This window comes from Danio rerio, chromosome 1, assembly GCF_049306965.1.
Source record: "Danio rerio strain Tuebingen ecotype United States chromosome 1, GRCz12tu, whole genome shotgun sequence".
Taxonomy (NCBI): domain Eukaryota; kingdom Metazoa; phylum Chordata; class Actinopteri; order Cypriniformes; family Danionidae; genus Danio; species Danio rerio.
This window is the reverse complement of record NC_133176.1, coordinates 32,621,302-32,642,771: the sequence shown is the minus strand read 5'-3', so window position 1 is coordinate 32,642,771 and position 21,470 is coordinate 32,621,302. Positions and strand designations below refer to the sequence as shown.

Sequence of the window (21,470 nt, the reverse complement as noted above, 5' to 3'; positions counted from 1 at the left end):
ATTCTTATGGTTTAATAAAAATTAATAGATTTTTGGAAATCACCAGGCGACCCCCTCTTTATTGTTCCGCGACCCCTCGGGGGGTCCCGACCCCCACTTTGAGAACCACTGCCCTAAAGTAGAGAGCTAATAAGCCGTTCAGGACTTTGTATAAAATGTTTAATAAAATTTTTAAATGTACAATATTTAATTGGGAGCCAATGCAAAGATGAAAGAACTGGAGTAATATGACCATATTTCTTTGTTCTAGAAAGCACTCTAGCAGCTGCATTTTGAACTAGATGAAGTTTGTTAATTAGGCCAACAGGGCAACCGCCTAGTAATGCATAATAATAATAATATCGAGAGGTCATGAAAGCATGAATAAGCTTGTCCAGTTGATTTCAGGATCAATTACCAAGAAAGCTTTAAAAACTGTCAAAATATGCTCTGCTCTTAAGATCTTTGTAGTTATGAGTAATTTAAATTAACCATTGCAATAGCAAATGCATTTAATGTTTTTCTTTTTTCCTTTCTCTTTTATTTTTTTTATGTTATTAGCCAGTTTAGTTAGTTTCCAAAGTTCCATATTGTACTTTACTTTTTGTCAATGTCACTTATTGATTGATTAACTCATGATAAAGCTCTGATACACACTTTGAATAAACCCTTTTTGTCTTTGTTCCTGGCAAAAAAAAAAAAAAAAACATGCAGGTGTTGCAGGAGACTACACTTCCATCTAGTAAATGAATTATTATTACTCAGTTGTATTTGCCCTTATTAAAATTTATTTTCATTTTATTTATTTGTTGCTAGATATTGCCCCAAAAGAGCTTAGAAAATTCTTGTACAGTATTAATATTTTTATCGAATATCAAATACATTAGTTAAATAACCACGATTAAACAGTTTTTAAAATAGAACATCAACAAACGTCTGATCAGATTATCGGAATAAACCATAGACTGTAGAACAAACTAAACCAACATCAATGGACTGCGGCTGTCGTAAAACTGCCGATGACGTCATGGTCTTGTATGATTGGCTCACAAGAGACACGTGATCGAGTTCTCTTGTGCGACAGTTTTCTATGGCGAGTGTGCGCTATGAGTGGTGAGAAGTGGATAAAGTTTTTCGTTGTCAAATATATCGCTGTATTTTGGTTGTTAAATGTATTGTTGTAAGAAAAAACTCGTCGAACTTACATGTTTCATCGCAGTGTTGTTTTCTTCCTTTACTAGTTATTCAAATAAGCAGATACTCGTCTGTCTAAGTTAGCTGGTGCAGGAATTATTTCCAGTAACTAGTCTCCCCTTCGTAATGGTGAGTGTTACAAATTGTATTTCGTAAGTGTTATGATACAATCATCAAAGGATTGATTCTGCAGTCTAACACAGAGTAATCTTTCCAAGTAAAGTTACTCTGTACTCACTACATCTTCACAAGTCATTATTAAAACCTTTTCTTGCATTGTAGGCTAGTCAGGGTGATGGTTCGAGAGAGTTGTGGTTTGCCCATGATGTTTACTCCCGCTACTGGCAGCACTACCAGCAGGCCATGAACTGGAACCAGAAGCACAAGCGGGCATACAGAAGTGCTTTGGAAGCTGGCTACTTTCAGACACTCTATTCCATGAACCCCTCTGCTACCATGCAGTGTTACTCGGATTGGCATGGAAATGAGTGCCTAAAGAACAGCCACAGGGACGGACTGAAAGAAAAAAGAGAAAACGAGATTACTGGTTCAGACAGTGAGATTGAGGAGGAGAGTTCGGATGAGAGCCAGCTTGAGTGTGATGTCAGCAACATGGACATCTCAGAAGAGCTGCGACAATACTTTGCTCAGACAGAACGACACAGGCAGGAACTTAGTAAGTTTTTAACCTCATGTGTAGAAACTTAATAATAAGACAAAATATTTTTGCACGTTTTACTGCGTATTCAAAGACCTGCCAGGACTTCAAAGTTGCTTGCCACAAATAAACTGCACATAAGGCTAAACAAAAGATAGCAAAGACAAAATGCACAAAGCAATTAAAGAAAATTAAATGACAATCAGTGCTGAGTTGCTGTGGTAATGACACATCGGTACATGACAGAGAAAAAAACAAACCCAAAACATAAATAGTTATTTTCTGGTATGATCGGATTTAGGGCTAAATACATTTTGAAATACAAAATATATAGGCTTTTAAGTCCCTGTCTTACACATTACCTTAATAATATTTACAATAAAGAAAAATATAAAATATAAATGTGTCTGTATGTTACCTGACTTTCTAACTCCCTGCTTATATTTTTTCACTAGTATTTGAGTTAGTATATAGATATGCTTCCACCATTCTTAAAATTGTAAGCACATTTTTGAATATCTCAAAAAATCTCAACCCAGTGGACCATCTTAGTTTAGTCATTTTGAAATGACTTAGCAAGTTAGTTAATAATTTGTTAGGTCGCGTGGTACGGTGGCTCAGTGGTTTGCATTGTCACCTCACTGCAAAAAGGTTGTGGGTTTTAGTCTCGGCTGGACCAGTTGGCATTTCTTTGTAGAATTTGCATGTTCTCCCCATGTTTGCTTGGGTTTCCTCTAGGTGCTCCGCTTTCCCCCACAGTCCAAAGACCTGCGTTATAGGTAAATTGGAGAAACTAAAATTGGCCATAGTGTGTGTGTGCGTGAATGTAAGAGTGTATAAGTATTTCTGAGTGCTGTGTTGCTGTTGGAAGGGCATTTGCTGCTTAAACATATGCTGGAATAGTTGGTGGTTCATTTTGATGTGGCAACCTCTGATAATTTTGTTAGGTTACCTCCCCCTAAAAATTGTGTAAACCTAATTTGTTTACATTAAATCACAAGGTAATAATATGACAGTGTTTGTTATTGCATGTATCATCTGCACACTCTGAAATGGAAGTACAGTATAATGTCAGAAAAAATGTTCAATGGCTTTCCAATTTGCAGAATTTTGTTTGTTCTTGTTAAATATTTGTGCCAATTTCCAAGTGTTGATTTAGTTTTTTTTAACATGTCAGATGAATTTAAAAAAAAAAAAATTTTTAAACATACCTATAACAATATCTAACACCGTTCTATTAAAAGGTGCCAGGATTAAGAGTAACGTTTAAGATTAACCATGATCATTTAAGGTTAACTTGCAAAGGTTAATTTTAGCCTATTATATGACATTCTCTCATTCTTGTAATTCATTCTTGTGACTTGCATTAATAATTTTTTGTTTCTCTGCTATGTAGAAAAACAACAGCAGATGGAGGCAGAGCAGCAGGACTCTTATATACTGGCTGACCAAGACTTGCATAGAGTTTCATGGCGTAGCACTCTGCCCCCTTCTGAGCGTCCAGGGGAACGGAGGACTGCAGAAATGAAGAAGTTGTACGGTAAAGATGCAGCAAAGATTCAGGGGATGGAAACAGCCATGCAGCTTACCTTTGAGCGTAACTGTGATAAAAAACAGCCCAAATATTGGCCTGTTATACCACTAAACCTCTAAGATGATCAGACCCCATCATGCCTGACAGAGGCGTCACAGGATCTTCTAATCAGAGACTGTTCAGATTCTGCTGCTATTGCTGTACAGTAAAGCATTGCATCAGATCAACATCTTTTGAGGGAATTTCTCACAAACACCTTTGTCTCAACATCAACACTTGCTAGGACCTTATAGAAATGGCACATTTAATAAATATTAATTTGAAGATCTAATGAGTAAAACCCTTTCTGGAATTTTGAATTAATGATTATTCATAAGCCTTCCTAATTTCACTCACTTTTGAGGTATCTGTACATTGACTGTAGGCAGGGATATCCACATGAGGGACTTTTCTATTTTTGTAAAGATTTTCATATCCATAAATTATGAAGACATTGCAAGCACAGATTTCAGTGCCGGTCTTTTCATGTAGTCATTTCTCCCTAACTAGGTCACTGCCTCCCCCACAGTCTTTGGTTAATTGTATTTTGTCTGTCTCTTCTTTTTGCATCTAACATCAGTACTTGATAGAATGCCTGCTGACCTATTCTTTGGGGCTTTTTTTATCAATAAATGTATCACAGTAAAATTGGTGTAGCACTTTTTATAGTAGCTTGTACTTTCTGTTACAGATTATATTTTAAAGTTAGCCTTGAAAAAGCATTTATTATTTTACACTTGTTTTTGACATGTATCTGAAACATTGCCAGTTCAGATGTCTCTGGTTGTGAATAAGTGTTGATTGGAGAGCCTTTGGTTTTAAAAACATAACTTATTAGGTCAGTGTAATTGTAAAAATAAAATCCACAAGGTGCTTCTAAAATTATAATAGTACATATACATGTGTATATAGGTGCTGTTTATAAAGAAAAAAAAGCAATAGGCCTACAGCTGCATCATTGAACGAAATAAATATAAGTAAAATAAGAGAAATATGCATTAGTTTATTGCATTACGCATGCTAGACTTCTTTCATTGTAATGAAAATGTAAACTAACATTCTTTTTGAGCATGTTGTATAACCATGCATTTACTTTTCCTGCCATTCGTTTCTTAAGGCTACAATAATAATGTATATTAACTAGTACACTCACCGGCCACTTTATTAGGTACACCTTACTAGTATTGGATTGGACCCATTTTTGCCTTAAGAACTGCCTTAATCCTTCATGGCATGGATTTAAAAAGGTACTGGAATATTCGTGAAAAATTTTGGTCCATTTTGGCATGATAGCATCACGCAGTTGCTGCAGATTTTTCGGCTGCACATCCATGAAGCGAGTCTCCCATTCCACTTCATCCCAAATGTGCTGTATTGGATTGAGATCTAGTGACTGTGAAGGCCATTTGAGTACAGTGAACACATTGTGATGTTCAAGAAACCAGTCTGAGATGATTCACGCTTTATGACATGGTGCGTTATCCTGCTGGAAGTAGCTATCAGAAGATGGGTACACTGTGGTCTGAGATGGACATGGTCAGCAACAATACTCAGGTAGGCTGTGGCATTGACACAATGCTCAATTGGTACTAATGGGCCCAAAGTGTGCCAAGAAAATACCCCCCGCACTATTACGCCACCACTACCAGCTTGCACTGTTCATACAAGGCAGGATGGATCCATGTTTTTATGTTGTTGACGCCAAGTTCTGACCCTAATATCCGAATGTCACAGCAGAAATTAAGACTCATCAGACCAGGCAACGTTTTTCCAATGTTCTATTGTCTAATTATGGTGAGCTTCGCTGAGATACTATTTGCTCCAATGAGTGCTACGGAGATCATAAGGTACATTAGTGTTTTCATAGCGAAAGTGTGAAGATGTTTTTCAGACTGAATGAGATACTCGTTGTCTTACAGAATTATTATTGTTAATAGTTTCTTTTTTACCCTCTCTTTTTCAATTTAGCTTATCCATCTTTTAAAAGAGCCCCAATTATGGATTTTTGAAAATGGCCTTCCATGCTGTGTGTAACATAGTACCAAATGAATTAAAACATCCAGCTGAGGTTTAAATCTAAAAGTGCACCGTGTTTAAAAGTATTGATTCTTTCAAGAGTTCACACTTAGATATTGCTTGATAATAATAGCAGGTTTGGCATGCTGTCTCGGGAGAGAACCCTGAGCTTGGAGATAATTAAGTCCAGGGCTCCTGCCTGGTCAATGAGCATGTAAGGGTGTAGGCCTACGAGGTCAGGTAGTTCCCGAGAGCTTCCCCTTATAAAGAAGGAAATTTCAAAAAAAGAAGATGAAGGACAAAGGGGGTGAAGACTTCTGCAGTACTTAATGCTTGGGGTAAACCCTTTGGGAGTCAGAGCCATGGGGTGGGTGGAATCCTCCTGGAGTCAGGAAAAAGGGAAGGGGTGGTGAGGACTCCTGGCTTGGAAGTGGCAGCACTATATAAACAGTGTATCCGGAAAATATTCATAGCGCTTCACTTTTTCCACTTTTTTTAAGTTACAGCCTTATTCTAAAATGGAATTGTTGCAAATTTATTAATAAAAAACCTGGAAAATCACATAAGTGTTAACAGCCATTGCTCAATACTTTGTTGATGCACCTTTGGCAGCAATTAAAGCATCAAGTCTTTTTGAATATGATGCCACAAGCATTGCACACTGTCTTTGGGAAATTTTGCCCATTCCTCTTTGCAGTACCTCTCAAGCTCTATCAGGTTGGATCACATCCGCCGGCTCCTGCCTCAAAATAAGCGAGTTTGAGCCACTTGTACATCCCGGAAGCATTCGGAAAGAAAAAAACGCAGATGAAAAAACTCAACACAGAGACACAACACCTCACTGCCAACTAACGTTTTTGAAGTGTTAATGTAGACACAGAGACAGCGCGCAAAAGTATAAATGCAGAGCTACGCGCGTTGCATGAGCCATTGGTTACGCCGGTTACTTGACGCAGAATTATAAACCAGGCTTAAGATGGCCGGCCAGCTCTAGAAAGAGTCCTGGTGGTTTCAAACATTTTCCACTTATAAATGATGGAGGCCACTGTGCTTATTGGAACTTTCAGAGCAGCAGAAATTTTTCTGTAACCTTCCCCGGCTTTATGCCTCAAAACAATCCTCTATTGGAGGTCCACAGACAATTGCTTTGTCTTCATGCTTGGTTTGTGCTTTGACATGCACCGTCAACCCTTAGACCTTGTATAGACAAGTGTATGCCTTTACAAATCATGTCCAATCAACAGCATGTTCCACAGGTGAACACCAATTAAGCTGCTGAAACATCTGAAGAATAATCAATGAAAGCAGAATGTACCTGAGCTTAATTTAGAGCTTCATGTCAAAGGCTTTGAATACTTATGTACATGTTATTTTTCAGGTTTTTTTACTTTAAATAAATTTGCAACAGTTTAAAGAATTTTTTTTCACTTTTTTCACATTGTCATTATGGAGTATTGTGTGTAGAATTTATTCCGCCACAGCGGAATAAACCGCCAACTTATCTAGCATATGTTTTACGCAGCGGATGTCCTTCCAGCTGCAACCCATCTCTAGGAAACATCCAACTCACTCATTCACACTCATACACTATGGACAATTTAGCCTACTCCCGTACCGCATGTCTTTGGACTGTGGGGGAACCCGGAGCACCCAAAGGAAACCCACGTAATTGCAGGGAAAACATGCAAACTCCACACAGAAATGCCATCTGGGACTTCCGGTTATGAGGCATGCAGGGTAGTCGCTTGCTCCGCTTGCTCCCACAGCTTTACTTATAATTATCTTAATAGACATCGTTTTTTTTCAGTTATTGGGCTAACGACAGTTTTCATAACTTACTGCAGTCAATTTGATCGCGTTACCATGTCAAAGGCTAAAGGAAAGCAATCAGAAAAAGACAAGGAACTTTCGTCAGCATCTAGCATAACTATGGCCGACATTAGCGCGCTCCTGGAGGAACACAGAGAGGGCCTGTCAAGCGATTTTAAGTCCTCGTTTGAGTCCCTCGCTTCAATGTTGGACAGCATTAATTCCACTATTGCCGACCACGGACAACGCATTGGCTCTCTGGAAACAAATGCCACGCTCGTTGACCAGCGACTGCAGCAGCTGGAAAAAACTTGTTCCGATTTGCAGAAGGATAACGAGCAGCTCAAACTTAAAGTATCTGACCTGGAGGGCCGCAGCAGACGCCAAAACGTACGGATCATTGGCTTACCTGAATCAATCGAGGGTCCCCGCCCAACCGAGTTTTTTTCCAAACTACTTGCGGATGTTTTTGGCACGGATGTCCTTGCTTCACCCCCCGAACTTGATAGAGCACATCGAAGCCTTGCTCCAAAACCAGCTCCAGGAGGAAAACCACCGCCAGTAATCTTACGCTTTCACCGGTTCCAAGTTAAAGACCTGGTTATCCGCGAAGCCCGTAAACGGGGAACCTTGTACTACAAAAGCCACCCGATACGCCTTTTTGATGATTACAGCCCTGACGTTTTGAAACAGCGTGCTGAATACAGAGGTCCGATGGCCGAGCTATACAAGCGGGGGTACAAACCAGCGCTCCTGTACCCAGCGAGACTGCGCATCACTCTGCCTAACGGGGAAAAGTCATGGATCCAGTCCGCCTCGTCGGCTGTGAAATTCGTACAGGACTTAAGTACGAACTTGTAAGCAATTAAACTGACACCCTTCTCGTTTACATACATATACCTACATATGCCTAGTAGGCTGTCTCTAAAAAGGTGATGTTGACATTATTGTAAATAATTTTGACCCCATTTTTTGTTTGTTTTTGAACTGTGAATTCTGGGATAATTTATAAAAGTACATAATACTTGTTTTTTTTGCAATATAATAATGATTATCTATAGAAATAAGTTTGGGGCTTTCTTTTTCTTTGTTTTTTTCTAGCCCTCATCTCTGTTTATTTGACTATAGCTTTTGAGATGTCTGAAAGTTCTATTTGTATTTCATTATGCTGTGGAAGCTGCGAGTTAAAAATAAGGAAGTTGTGAAGTTTGCTGATCATTGTATCAGAGAATGTTTGTTGCTGTTTATGTTCGTTACAGCAACTGATTTAAATGTTGATTTGTTTAATGTTGTTATTTCTCTTCCTTTTTCTTTTCTTTTTCTCTTTTTTTTCTTTTGTTTTTGTTTGTTTTGATTTTTTATTCATCATCTCATTTTTGTGTGCTACCGGGGGCACAATTGAAGTGTAGAGCAAATATGTACAGATTCATGATCTCTAATATGATTTTATGTCAAGTAATGTAAGAACAGTACCAAGTGGTACACTGAGACTCATTAGCTGGAATGTGAAAGGGTTAAATTCGCCAGTAAAACGCAGCAAAGTGTTTTACCACCTGAAATCTTTAAACACTAAAATCACCTTTTTGCAAGAAACGCACTTAATACCAGCGGACCATCTTAAACTTCGTAAAGGATGGGTGGGCCAGCTTTTTTATTCTTCATTTTCAAATAAGGCAAGAGGCACCGCTATTCTTGTGCACAAGTCAGTACCACTCTCGGTAACTAAAATAATCTCAGACCCCAATGGTCGCTTTATTGTTGTAGTAGGGAAGCTCAATGGCAACAATTTAATTCTTGCTAATGTATATGGCCCAAACTGGACAACATGGATTTTTTTTTGTAAATTCCTGTATTCTCTTTCAGATATAAATTATTGCCAGCTTATTCTTGGTGGTGATTTTAATTGCTGCCTAGATCCTTTATTGGATCGTTCATCTACCAGGCCCCTTTCTTTGTCTAAGTCATCCCAAGTCATAAAGCTATTTATGGAGCAGCATTCAGTCTCTGATGTATTTCGCTTTTTCAACCCTTGCGATAAACAGTTTTCTTTTTTTCCCCCCGTGCATGGATCTTTTTCACGAATTGATTATTTTCTCATCGACAAAAAACTACTCCCCTTTGTAAAAACCTGTACATATAATCCTATAGTTATTTCAGATCATGCTCCTGTCACAATGGACATATCTTTTCCGGGTAGTCCTTCAACACGTTCGCCATGGCGTTTTAACTCACTATTACTCACTGATCCTGACTTTATTCAAACCATTAATAATCTCTTAGATATTTTTCTTTCTACTAATATTACTCCAGATGTGTCCGCGTCAACAATTTGGGAGGCTTGTAAGGTTTACCTGCGTGGAGAGATAATATCTTATTCTGCCCACCGTAAGAAGCTCACTGCAGAAAAAAGCACTACCATTTCTAAAGAACTGGCAGATTTGCTATCTAGATGTGTGGATACACCTGACCCTGAACTCAATAAAGATTTACTTATGAAGAAGGCAGAATTTGATATCTTGATGGCTAATAAAGCAACTGAAGCGTTACTTAAATCACGTCATAAGTATTATGAGTTTGGAGACAAACCTGGCAAAATTTTAGCCCATCAGATTCGACAATATGCTTCAGCGCAACATGTAACACAAATTAACACTGACGATGGTATTTCAATCGACCCTCAAAATATTAATAAACAATTTAAGAATTTCTACTATTCATTATACAAGTCTGAGTGCTCATCTGATGAAGCTCAATTAGATAACTTCTTTCAGTCCCTTAACATTCCCTCAATCGACTCTGAAACCTCTTCCAGATTGGATGTGCCCTTTTCAGTAGAAGAAGTTAAAAAGGCATTGTCGGCTATGCAGAATGGGAAATGCCCTGGGCCCGATGGATTTCCTACTGAGTTTTTCAAGGCCTTTGCTGATAAGCTTTCTCCACTACTCATAAATATGTTTAATGACTCCTTAGAATCTGGCACACTACGTCTCACTCTTAGACAGGCCACAATTTCTCTTATTTTAAAGAAAGGAAAGGATCCTCTTTCCTGCAGTAATTATCGCCCCATTTCCCTGTTATGTGTGGATGTTAAAATCCTAGCTAAGATGCTGTCAAAGCGTTTAGAAGATATTTTGCCCTTAATTGTCTCCTCTGATCAAACAGGGTTTGTAAAGGGTAGACATTCTTTCCACAATATTAGACGTTTATTTGATATTTTATACTCTCCCTCTACTTCAAAATCCCCAGAATTGGTTATTTCAATGGATGCGGAAAAGGCTTTTGATCGGGTGGAGTGGCCTTATTTATTTTACTCATTAAAAAAATTTGGATTTGGCAGTAAGTTTATGTCATGGATTAAACTTCTTTATGCCCTTTCCCTGGCCCGTGTCCGTACCAATAATGATTATTCGGATTATTTCCCTTTGGAGCGTGGCACTCGTCAGGGTTGTCCACTCTCACCCCTACTGTTTGCCATTGCTATTGAGCCACTGGCGATAGCTCTCAGGTCCAGCCATATGAAGGGAATTATTAGAGGAGACTTAGTGCACAAACTGTCCCTTTATGCGGATGATCTTTTACTTTTCGTTTCTGACCCGGACCGATCTATACCTTGTGTGTTGGACCTGCTGAAGGAATTTGGGCTAGTTTCAGGATATAAACTAAATTTTCATAAAAGTTAACTTTTGCCTATAAATTCTGCAGCTGAAGCATACCAACTTTCTAAACTCCCATTCAAAATATCACTTGATAATTTTACATATTTGGGCATATGTACAACCAAGAATTACTCAGATCTGTTTAAAAGTAATTTCTCTTTTTTGATGGATAGAGTGTCTGAAGATTTTCATCGTTGGTCTCTGCTGCCCCTATCACTTGCTGGTAAGATAAATTGTATTGAAATGAACATACTGCCCAAGTTTCTTTATCTTTTTCAATGCATACCAATTTTTATTCCAAAACATTTCTTTAATTCCCTTGATAGTGCCATCTCTCATTTTATCTGAAATGGAAAAACTCCTAGAATTCGAAAAGGCATATTACAAAAAAATAAGGAGTTGGGTGGATTAGCATTACCAAATTTCCTGTTTTATTACTGGTCTGCAAATATCCGCAACATGCTATTCATGCTATACTTCTCTTTTATGCCTACCCATGCCATTTTCACCATCACAGTATTCTAAAAATATTATAGTTAAAAATTGTCTTAAGATCTGGGTTCAGCTATGACGTCACATCAATTTACAGATCACACCTCTTCTATGTCCTGTTTACTCTAACCCTCTTTTTCCTCCCTCGCTTAATGATAAGGCTTTTGTAACATGGGTGAGATGTGGAATTGTTTCTATCAAATACCTCTACATTGATAATATTTTTGCATCATTTGAACAACTAACTCAAAAGTATAGTCTACCAAAGTCACAACTTTTCAGATATTTTCAGATTCGGGATTTTGTCCGTAAATACTTTCCCGGTTTCCCTACTATACCACCATCTACCCTGATCGATACCATCTCTAATATTAATCCCGGTCAAAATGGAGCCATCTCTAAAATATACAACTTCTTGCTCACGTCTCATACTTCTACATCTGAAAATTTGCGTTTTATTTGGGCTAGGGATCTTAACATAGACATAAAAGAAGATTTTTGGTCAACAATTTTACAAAAGGTCATCATCTGTATGTGCTCGCCATGGGATTTTACAGTGCAAAGTAGTTCACAGAGTTCACTGGTCTAAGTGTAAACTGGCTCGCATGTTCCCTGCTATTGATCCAACCTGTGACAAATGTCATGCTGAACCTGCAAATCTAGTTCACATGTTTTGGACCTGTCCAGCTTTGTTTTCTTTTTGGGAGTCTGTTTTCGATTCATTTTCAGCAATTACATCTATTAATATTGATCCTTCTCCGTTAATTGGCCTGTTTGGAGTTCTTCCCCCTGACTGTGAGTTACCATTATATTTTTTTGAATTAATAGCTTTTCTGTCATTATTAGCTAGGCGGTGCATCTTGTTGCAGTGGAAGTCTCCTGAACCCCATCCCATACTCAGTGGATTAAAGATGCCTTATTTTTTGTTAAATTTGAAAAATTTAAACATAGTCTTCGAGGTTCAGTGGTCAAATTTTCTAATATTTGGTTGCCTTTTTTGGAACATGTTAAATCTCTGAGACTTGAGGCAATTACTGTGGAGTGAATGGGTGCCATTCTTGCATTTTTGTTTTGATCTGTGCTTCCAGTTGAGTATTAGTGCTGCTGATATACCACAAACATACAACTTTTTCTTGACATAAAACCACAAGTTAAGAATGTGCCACCCCCCAGCCTATTTAGTTTAATACATTTTCCCTTTTTTTCTCGCTTTTTTTTATTTCTTTTCAATTTTTTTCTGTTTGTTTATTTTATTTTATTTTGTTATTACTGTTTATTTTACTTAATACACCATGCTGTCAACCTCAACGTCTCGTACAGACCTGTTTATATGCTCAATTTGAAAATTGATTTATGCACATCATATAGTGTTTATGCATGTCATATACTGTGTGTCGCACAATATGAGGGTTATAGTGTGGTTTATTTATTTATTTTTTTTTTTATCAATGTTGTACTGTTATATATATATTTTTTTCTGTTTGTACTGTTATTGTCTCTTTTTACTTTGTCTGTTAACTGTCAAAAAAATCTAATAAACAAATCTTAAAAAAAAAAAAAGAAATGCCATCTGACCCAGCCGAGGCTTGAACCAGCAACCTTCTTGTTGTGAGGCAACAGCACTACCTACTGCACCACCGCGTTGCCAGGAAATAAATAAATTGAATCAGTTTTGGAATAAGGTCGCTGTTATAAAAAATGTGGAAAAAGTTAAGCGCTATGAATACTTTATGGATGCACTATATATATATATATATATATATATATATATATATATATATATATATATATATATATATATATATATATATATATATATATGTCTCAGAGATGGGCTGCAGCTCGAATATGTATAGGGTTGCACCCTGTGACTGTTTTGGTACTTTTATTTCAGTTTTGGTCAATAAAACATCAATTTCAAAAGTATTTGAAAAACAGAGACAAATGAACTCTTCTTCAACAGAGCCCCCCACCCCACTGCACCATTTCTATACAACTTTTAATCTGTTTTACATCATGTCATGATATATACATACATACAATACAAGTAGATAAAAGTTCCATAATATGTTCACTCATCTATTGTACATATAAACACACACAGCAAGTTCCAATAGGCTTAGCAAATGTAAAATAAAGAAATAAAATAATTTAGATAGAAATTAATATGAAATAAAATAAAATGAAGGGAAGGGGAAAAAAAGGCGAGAAACAAATAAACAATGGTCAAACTGAAAGTATTAAGTTTGGATCCATTTGTTTTATATGTCAGCACTGGCTGCCAAATAAGATAAAATTTTTGACTGCAACCTTTGGTGGAGTACTGAATCTTCTCCATTGTAAGATGATACTTTAGGTCCCTAATTTAATGATTAAACGTTGGAGGAAATTTGTCTTTCCATTTGAGCAGTATAATACGTCTAGCAATTAATGTTGAAAAAGAAATCATATTTTTGGTATTATTGTCTTAACCGGATTTGTGATTAAACCAAATATTCCTACAGGGTAAGGGTCAATTGTTACATGCAAAACATTTGAAAAAAAAAGAAAAAAGAAATAATAATTGCCAGAACTTGGTAATTTTAGAACATGACCAAAACATGTGTGTATGATTAGCTATCTGTACATCACATCTATTACATAAGGCATTTATAGTTGGTGAAAATTTTGCTTATTTTGCTTTTGTCAAATGAAGGCGATGGACCACTTTAAACTGAATAATTGTATGTCGCAAACAAATGGAAGTTGAGTGAATCTTGTTTAGGGCGATGCAGTGGCGCAGTTGGTAGCGCTGTCCCATCACAGAAAGAAGGTCGCTGGTTCGAAGCTCGCCTCAGTTGGCATTTCTGTGTGGAGTTTGCATGTTCTCCCTGCGTTCGCTTGGGTTTCCTCCTGGTTCTCCGGTTTCCCCCACAGTCCAAAGACATGCGGTACCGGTACAGGTGAATTGGGTAGGCTAAATTGTCCGTAATGTATGAGTGTGTGTGTGTGTGTGGATGTTTCCCAGAGATGGGTTGTGGCTGGAAGGGCATCCGTGGTGTAAAAACGTGCTCTATAAGTTGGCGGCTCATTCCACTGTGGCGACCCCAGATTAATAAAGGGACCAAGCCGACGAGAAAATGAATGAATGAATGAATGAATGAATCTTATTTATAATGTCTTGTCAAATTTCCTCTGAGAGAATCAACTCAAGTTCATTTTCCCATTGTTGTTTCGACTTTGTAACTGAAGTTAGATTTTGTGAGGAGATAAAACAGTAATTCACACCTATATTACCTTTAAGAACAGGGTTGGTTTTTAAAATGGTGTCAAGTTATGTTTCTGTAGGTAAAGTTGGAAAGTCTACTGTATTAGAAATTATATGCGGATTAAGATGCGGTTTTACTTTAAACCTAAAATCTATCTATCTATATATATATATATATATATATATATATACATCATCACATACCAGGGTGCAAACCATCCAGTTTCATCATGTTCTAAACAATCAACATTGAACAATCTAGGGAATTTAGTCACCAGTGTCTGCTTTCCTGAAATGTTTATTGTATAGGCTTATGTTGCTTAAACTGTCTGGTTTTCTGCTTATTTTGGACATTTGCTAATTAATGATAGTGATTTAAAGATTAAATATAAAGATAATTTTAATAATCGGCTGCTAATAATGATAATTAAAGTAACAATGATACATTTTTATTTAAGAGCTAAATAAAAAAATAATTCATATATGTTGATGCATTGACATGTGCTAAATAAAGAAAATGTCTGTGCCACCCCAAAGTGACTGCTCCAAAAATCCCTCTGAAAAATTCCTGCCATCGCCACTGTATGACAGTGACCTACAAATTTAGAGATTATTGTGTAAAAAAACCATCCCTGAGATTTTCAAGAGAGCACCGCCTCGTGTCCACTGCATCCTATTGCTTCCCGTAGTCTTTTGCTCCACCCCTTATAGTCTTAAATGTAATTTGTGATGACATATACGAAGAGAAGGGACCTCCGACTGAATACATAATTAAATGGAAACCGTAAAAAAAAAAAAAAAAAAAAAAATTATCTATGTATGCACATTAGTGAAAATATAAGTGTTCACACAACATCAATTGCACATACTGTAGGAGCAAATAGTGCAGTTTATTTAGGCTCTATATGTCAAAAACTATGACTATTTTCTATTAGCCTACATTACTTGGACTGTTGTCCAAGTGTTCATTTATAGCCTAGATTGTCGCTGCTTTTAGGATCAGAATATGTAGCACTCCTCTTGATTTTCTGCTTTTTTTTGGAAACTCATGAAATAAAAGCTGTTGTGCACTCTTTCCTAGACAGTTATTTCACCAGTGGCCTACTTAGTCTTTTGTTTAGCTGAATGCAGCAGAAGATCATGTGCATAAGAATTAATAGCCTACTGTTTAAGAGGATTTTGGCCAGATGGCATTTCTTTGTTTGGTTGTTTTGTTATCAAAAAACTTAAGGTGTGCACACCGACTGTGTAAATGTTTAAAATAAAAAAAAATAGTTTTGTGCTTTTACTAGATAATGTTTGTTTGACCCTGTTAAAATAAGTATTGTTTATTCTTTTCTTTTCCTCTCATAAATTCGGAAAGGGAAGGGGGCAGAGAGAGGCAGAGAGAGGGAAGAAGACGGGGAGAGAGCATGTGTGACCATTTACAGCTGGGACTATCTGTTTATGTCAACCTGACGGACAAGTGGCTGTTTTTCGTCGTCTCTTACGGATTCTCTCTCTGCCTGTAAACTAGTCTTCTCCAACCCTTTACACGAGATTCTCTTCAGCTGAGCACGTATCGTTTATGAACCAGTTATTTACGCGAAAATCGATCTGACAAAATATTTTAGGCTACACGTTTGAGGTGGACTGCTACCACTGTATTGGAGCAAGAGCGATCAGGCAAAGGGAAAATATTCTAAATACTCGTTAACAAATGGATGGGATGAAACCAGAATCGACGGCTGAGGAGAACCAAGATGAAAGGGATGAAAGCAAAGGTTTGTAACTGTGTAATCGATTTGCTTTGTACTTCAACTCGGATTTATGCTGCTTATTCGTCTAGATGCTTAGAGAACGGCTTAACCTATATGCGAAAGCTTCGCGCTCATTTCGTTTTGAATGTGAATCGATCGAAAATTCATTTCTTTAAAGTGTTTATAATACTCGTTGCAGTATTGTTGTGATTTACTCCGTTCGATTCGAGAGAACGCATTTGATGCATATAGCTACATTTAGAGCGCTAGTGTCAAATCTCTGCGTCTTTAGGGAACCGTGAGTGAAGTGATGGTGATTGAATGAGTACTGCTTGTTAATTTTGCTCCGCAATACAAAACACACACAGGCTCTTTGTTTGGACCATGCGGATTCATCAGTGACACTATATTTTATTATTTAAATGTTGTTTTAGTGTCGAGTATGTTGACGGTGAGGTGGAGTGTCGCATTTGAAGGTTTACATTGCTGTAGATTCTTTCTAAAACCATTGGACGAATACTCGTGGTAATTTTAAAATATAGCTTACATTTTATGAATTCCTGTGCTAAATAACATTTCACGATATTAACATTCTATCAAGAATAGGCTATTGGCATTCTTGAGACATGATAAAACAGGTCCACGAAATATATGCTTTTAGGATTAACATAATTAATATATTCATTATACATCTATACATCAAATAAATTCAACATTAACGAGAGAGAGAGAGAGAGAGAGAGAGAGATTAATAATACAATGTATTTACACAACTATTCCTTTTAACTAAACTTTACCAGGAATTTTGAATTGAACAAATTTATGACATATTGCCTTTTCGCCACATCGAAATGAGTGCATTCACAGAGAAATCAAGTAAATCCATATGCAATTAAATATTAAAAAAAAAAATTAATTATTCAAAAAACAAGAGCAACACTTGATTAGTTTTTTTGTTGTTCAATGAGACATGCATGATTTATACGATTTTAAAGGCGTGTCCCCATTTTATATCAACACTATATTACTACTATATTATATTATTTTATATAATACACTATAATTGACATATAATAAAGTGGCACTAAAGAGTTGAACGTTACTAGTTTACTACAAATTCAGGTTTTTGTCACCAGTCAGATGTGTCAACTCTTTCAGCATTGTTATCTCTCAGATTAATATTTTGATAATAATGTGAATCTGATGATGTGCAGATGCAGGCTATTTGCTTCTGATGATATTCAGGATTGTCTGAACAAGGTTTGGGTAGTGGGTAGCACGATCGCCTCACAGCACGAAGGTCCCTGGTTTGAGCCTCGGCTTGGTCAGTTGGCATTCTGTGTGGAGTTTGCATGTTCTCCGCTTACTTGCGTGGGTTTTTTCCGGATGCTCCGGTTTCCCCCACAGTTCAAAAACATACGCTATAGGTGAATTGGGTAAGCTAAACTGGCCGTAGTGTATGTGTGTAAATGCAAGATTGTATGGGTGTTTCCCAGTGTTGGGTTGTGTCTGAAAAGGTATCTGCTGTGTAAAACATGCTGGATGCTGGATAAGTTGAGGGTTTATTCTGCTGTGGCGACAGCTAATTAATCAAGGGACTAAGCCAAAAAGAAAATGAGTAAATGAATGAACAAAATTTTTGAGGTTCTTTTTCATGCTTTTAAACTGTTTTAATTGCCTACTGGACTAATAGTGTGTGTTGACTGTTATGGATTGTGGATGATGTGTTGTGGATTGTACATGGATATACATGGTGCCAAGCTCACTTACTGGTACTATTATGTTCTCCTGTCGGGCTATCAAAAATGAATCCAACCTGCCAATCAGGTGGGAGGAAAATATATCTTATTTCAATACTTTTGATTTTGCAACATAAATTGGGAAATTATGTTCTTTGTCATTTTAATGCATCGAGAAGCCACTTACATTATGTTCTTGAATTTGCATTTGCACTTACTGGTCTTATCAAAAGAACTGGTACTTTGTTACTAGGTTAAATAAAGACAGATCTAAATCATATAATTTTGCAAACCCTGATACAGATTGGATTGTGTAGTAAACTCAGGTTCTTTTCAAGCACCAATACAATTGTAATACAAATGCACGTGTTCAAGAACAATTGTGTTTTATCAGCTGTATTGAACTGCTGATTATTAATGAATGATGTCTATTGACAATGATTGTTGTTAAATGTATCACTAAGTGTAACAAATACTGACCTCCACACACTGAATCCATTGTGAATTATATTGCTTTTTAAATTGGGCATCATTACATTGTAGGCACAAACATTTATTTTTCTATAATGCCCTCTTTGGTTTGTCTTCTACATACCTTCAAAATATACTGCAGAATCATGTTAGAACATACACAACTATTTCATCTTATCATATTCATAAAAATTTTTATTATATTTTTAAAGTAGATACATGTTTCAATTCTCAATTTTTTTTTCTGATTGTAAATGGTTTATCTATATATTAATTTCCTTTGTTTTGATGAGTTATATGTCTCCAATGATGTATTTAGTAATGTATGCCTTTAAAAGAATTAATATTCTGGCGGTAAATAAAGTAATTCCACTGTTTATAAATTAAAGTTATTGTTAGATGTCAGGAAAGAATATGCATAGGCATGGCCCTATTGTATAAAGGCAATTAATTCCGGCTTATGTGCAGTGTTTATTTTCTACGGACTAGCTATTTTTGATACGTACAGCAGTTTTGAGGAACTTGCTAAATAATTCAGAACACATTGGTTTGGTCTTTGAAATGATGTAGTAATTTTAAAACTCCCATTCTGAAACTCTTTAAACAAGTGAGTAAATGTCTGTTACCCACATTCCCTGAAGGAGGGAAGGGAGTCATTTGTCTACAGACACTTTGGGGAGTTTGCTAGATGACCTATCACTCTGAAGAGTAAAGTCACGTTCACACAAAAGGCTGATTTATACTTCTGCGTCAAACGGCGTCACCGACGTGCACCTCTCAAAAAATGTAACTACACCTCGCAACGACGCGTAGCGCAAGCTCTGTGATTGGTCGGCTTGGTAGCGCTGACGAGTCTGGAAGGGACCGAGAGCCACGTGAATGGTGCAAGCCTGATGGAGCGATTGTTTACAAGTGTGGAGTCCCGTGAAGGAGCTCCGAATAGAAATTTTTGTTTTGTGTTTACCTCATAGTTAAAGTTATTGCACGTCCGCCGGTTCCTGCCTCAAAATGAGCGAGTTTGAGCCACTTGTACATCCCGGAAGTGTTCAGGAAAAGCAACACAGAAGCGAAGAAACTCGACACAGAGGAACATTTACACCTTACTGCCAACTAGCGTTTCCGAAGTGTTAATGCAGACCAACAGAGACAGCGCGCAGAAGTATAAATGGACAGCTACGCGCGTTGCATGTGCCGAGGGTTACGCCGGTCACTTTACACAGAAGTATAAACCAGGCTTAAAGATTGAGAGTGCAAAATTTTGTTGGACAGCTCTGTGAAAAGGGGCAGTATTAAACAAGATAATTAAACTTAAAAAAAAAAGCAAGTAATTAGTCAATATTGTAAATTTCTGCACAGAGAGGTTGTTTTGATCTTAGATTGGTCTTACGCAGCTACGTGATGCGATTTTGCTGGTCAAAGTTCAGCTTGAACTTTTCAATGCAGCGAACTAAAAAACTTGTCACAGGAGCTTGCGTTTCTGGTCTGTTACATTTGCATGCATATGAATGGAAGTCTATGGGGCGAAAAGTGCAGTGTGACCACGGCTTTAGAAAACAGGCCAGTAAATGCCTATGAGTTGGTAGAGCACAGCTCCGCACGTGCTGGTGATTAATCATTATTAGAGTATATATCCAGGGCATGCTGAAGAAGCTGAACATACAGCTCTCAGCTGGAGACTTGGTTGCTGTGTCGAAGGAGATTTTCGTCACCATTCCCTCCTCTCCTTAAGAGAACGTGGACATAACCAGGACATTCCCTATTAGGTTAGGAACTTCAATGTGTGTCTATAGTCACTTTTTGGAGTGATTTTTTTTTTTATCTAGCCAACTGTTGTCTTGGGATTTTAGAAATATGACAGAACGTTGGTGAAGCATGCCAGTCCCGAAGGGGAAGGATGCTGCAGATGCCACCTGCTACAGTTATGGGGAGACCTGGTGAAAATAAAAGAATATATGCTCACCTTATACAAGGGGAATGCTACATGTAATAAGCTGGTTAGTGTGTAGGGAAGACTCAGGTCTGGGGGGCTGCTACAAATGATAAGCTTGTTAGCAGGTAGGGAAAACAGGTTTGCTTGAGAAGGGGGAGCACTCCATAACTGAATGACACATATGGGATCGTCAATGGGGATCTCGCATAGCTGGCACTGATCCCCTGCCTGGGAGCCATGGAAGAACTCTCTAGGGTTTGCCAGATAGGGAACTCGCAAAAGTAGAGCAAAATAAGAGCATGCATTTCTGGATTAGGGAGAATGGCACAGCAAGCATTTAGACATCAAGATTAGTTTCCTCCTGATTGACTAAAAATGCTGAGTAATCGGGTGTAAATTGTCTCCACTCGAAAATGATAAAATTTTGTGAATCTGTTAGATTTGCCCAGCCTGGAGTTCTACAGATGTCTGTTAGAGAGGCGCCATGTGCTAACCCAAAGAGGAGAAAATACTCCATGTTTAGTGCTCTCTCTCTCTTGGGGGACACAGCTCGCCTTGTCACTGATAAGCGAGGGTGATGGGATCAACTATCCAGTGGGCCAACCTTCTGCTGACCACAATTACAGACAAAGAGCTCCCCAGTAGATCTCATGTTCTGAGTGTGGTCCACATAAAAGCGCATAGCGTGAATCAAACACAGCATTGAACTTGATCTGCCTCCTCCATAGACAGTGCTTGAAGGTTCACCACTTAATTTCTAAGGAGGGAAGTGCGAACCTTGGGCATGTAGCTGGACTAAAAATAATGTGACAGTAAGCTGGCCCGAATTGCAAGCATTGACCAAAATTGCAGGCATTGACCATTGACCAAAAATGCCACTTGGTCTCTGACACTTTTGTTCGATGCCAGCCCAAACAGCAGATCTGTCTTCAGGGAATCCTCAGGGATTTTAAAGTCGAGTGACTTG

At 37.6% G+C, this 21,470-nt stretch overlaps 2 protein-coding genes across 3 annotated transcripts in view; both read left to right on the top strand.

Moving 5' to 3' along the window:
* The first annotated feature begins 1,044 nt into the window (after nt 1-1,044).
* gemin8 (gem (nuclear organelle) associated protein 8) lies at nt 1,045-4,052 on the top strand. 2 transcript variants are annotated; one of them, XM_005168381.6, is made up of 4 exons: nt 1,045-1,092; nt 1,221-1,302; nt 1,456-1,849; nt 3,228-4,052. In XM_005168381.6, exons 2-4 carry the CDS (start codon nt 1,300-1,302, stop codon nt 3,482-3,484), a joined length of 654 nt encoding a protein of 217 aa, XP_005168438.2. In that variant the 5' UTR covers nt 1,045-1,092; nt 1,221-1,299; the 3' UTR covers nt 3,485-4,052.
* A 12,014-nt stretch (nt 4,053-16,066) lies between these two features.
* The window catches only part of gpm6ba (glycoprotein M6Ba), an 82,699-nt gene continuing 77,295 nt past the window's right edge, over nt 16,067-21,470 (top strand). Inside the window, 1 exon segment of the mRNA NM_203427.2 lies at nt 16,067-16,387. Within this exon segment, the coding sequence (NP_982251.1) occupies nt 16,324-16,387 (64 nt within the window). The 5' untranslated portion in view covers nt 16,067-16,323.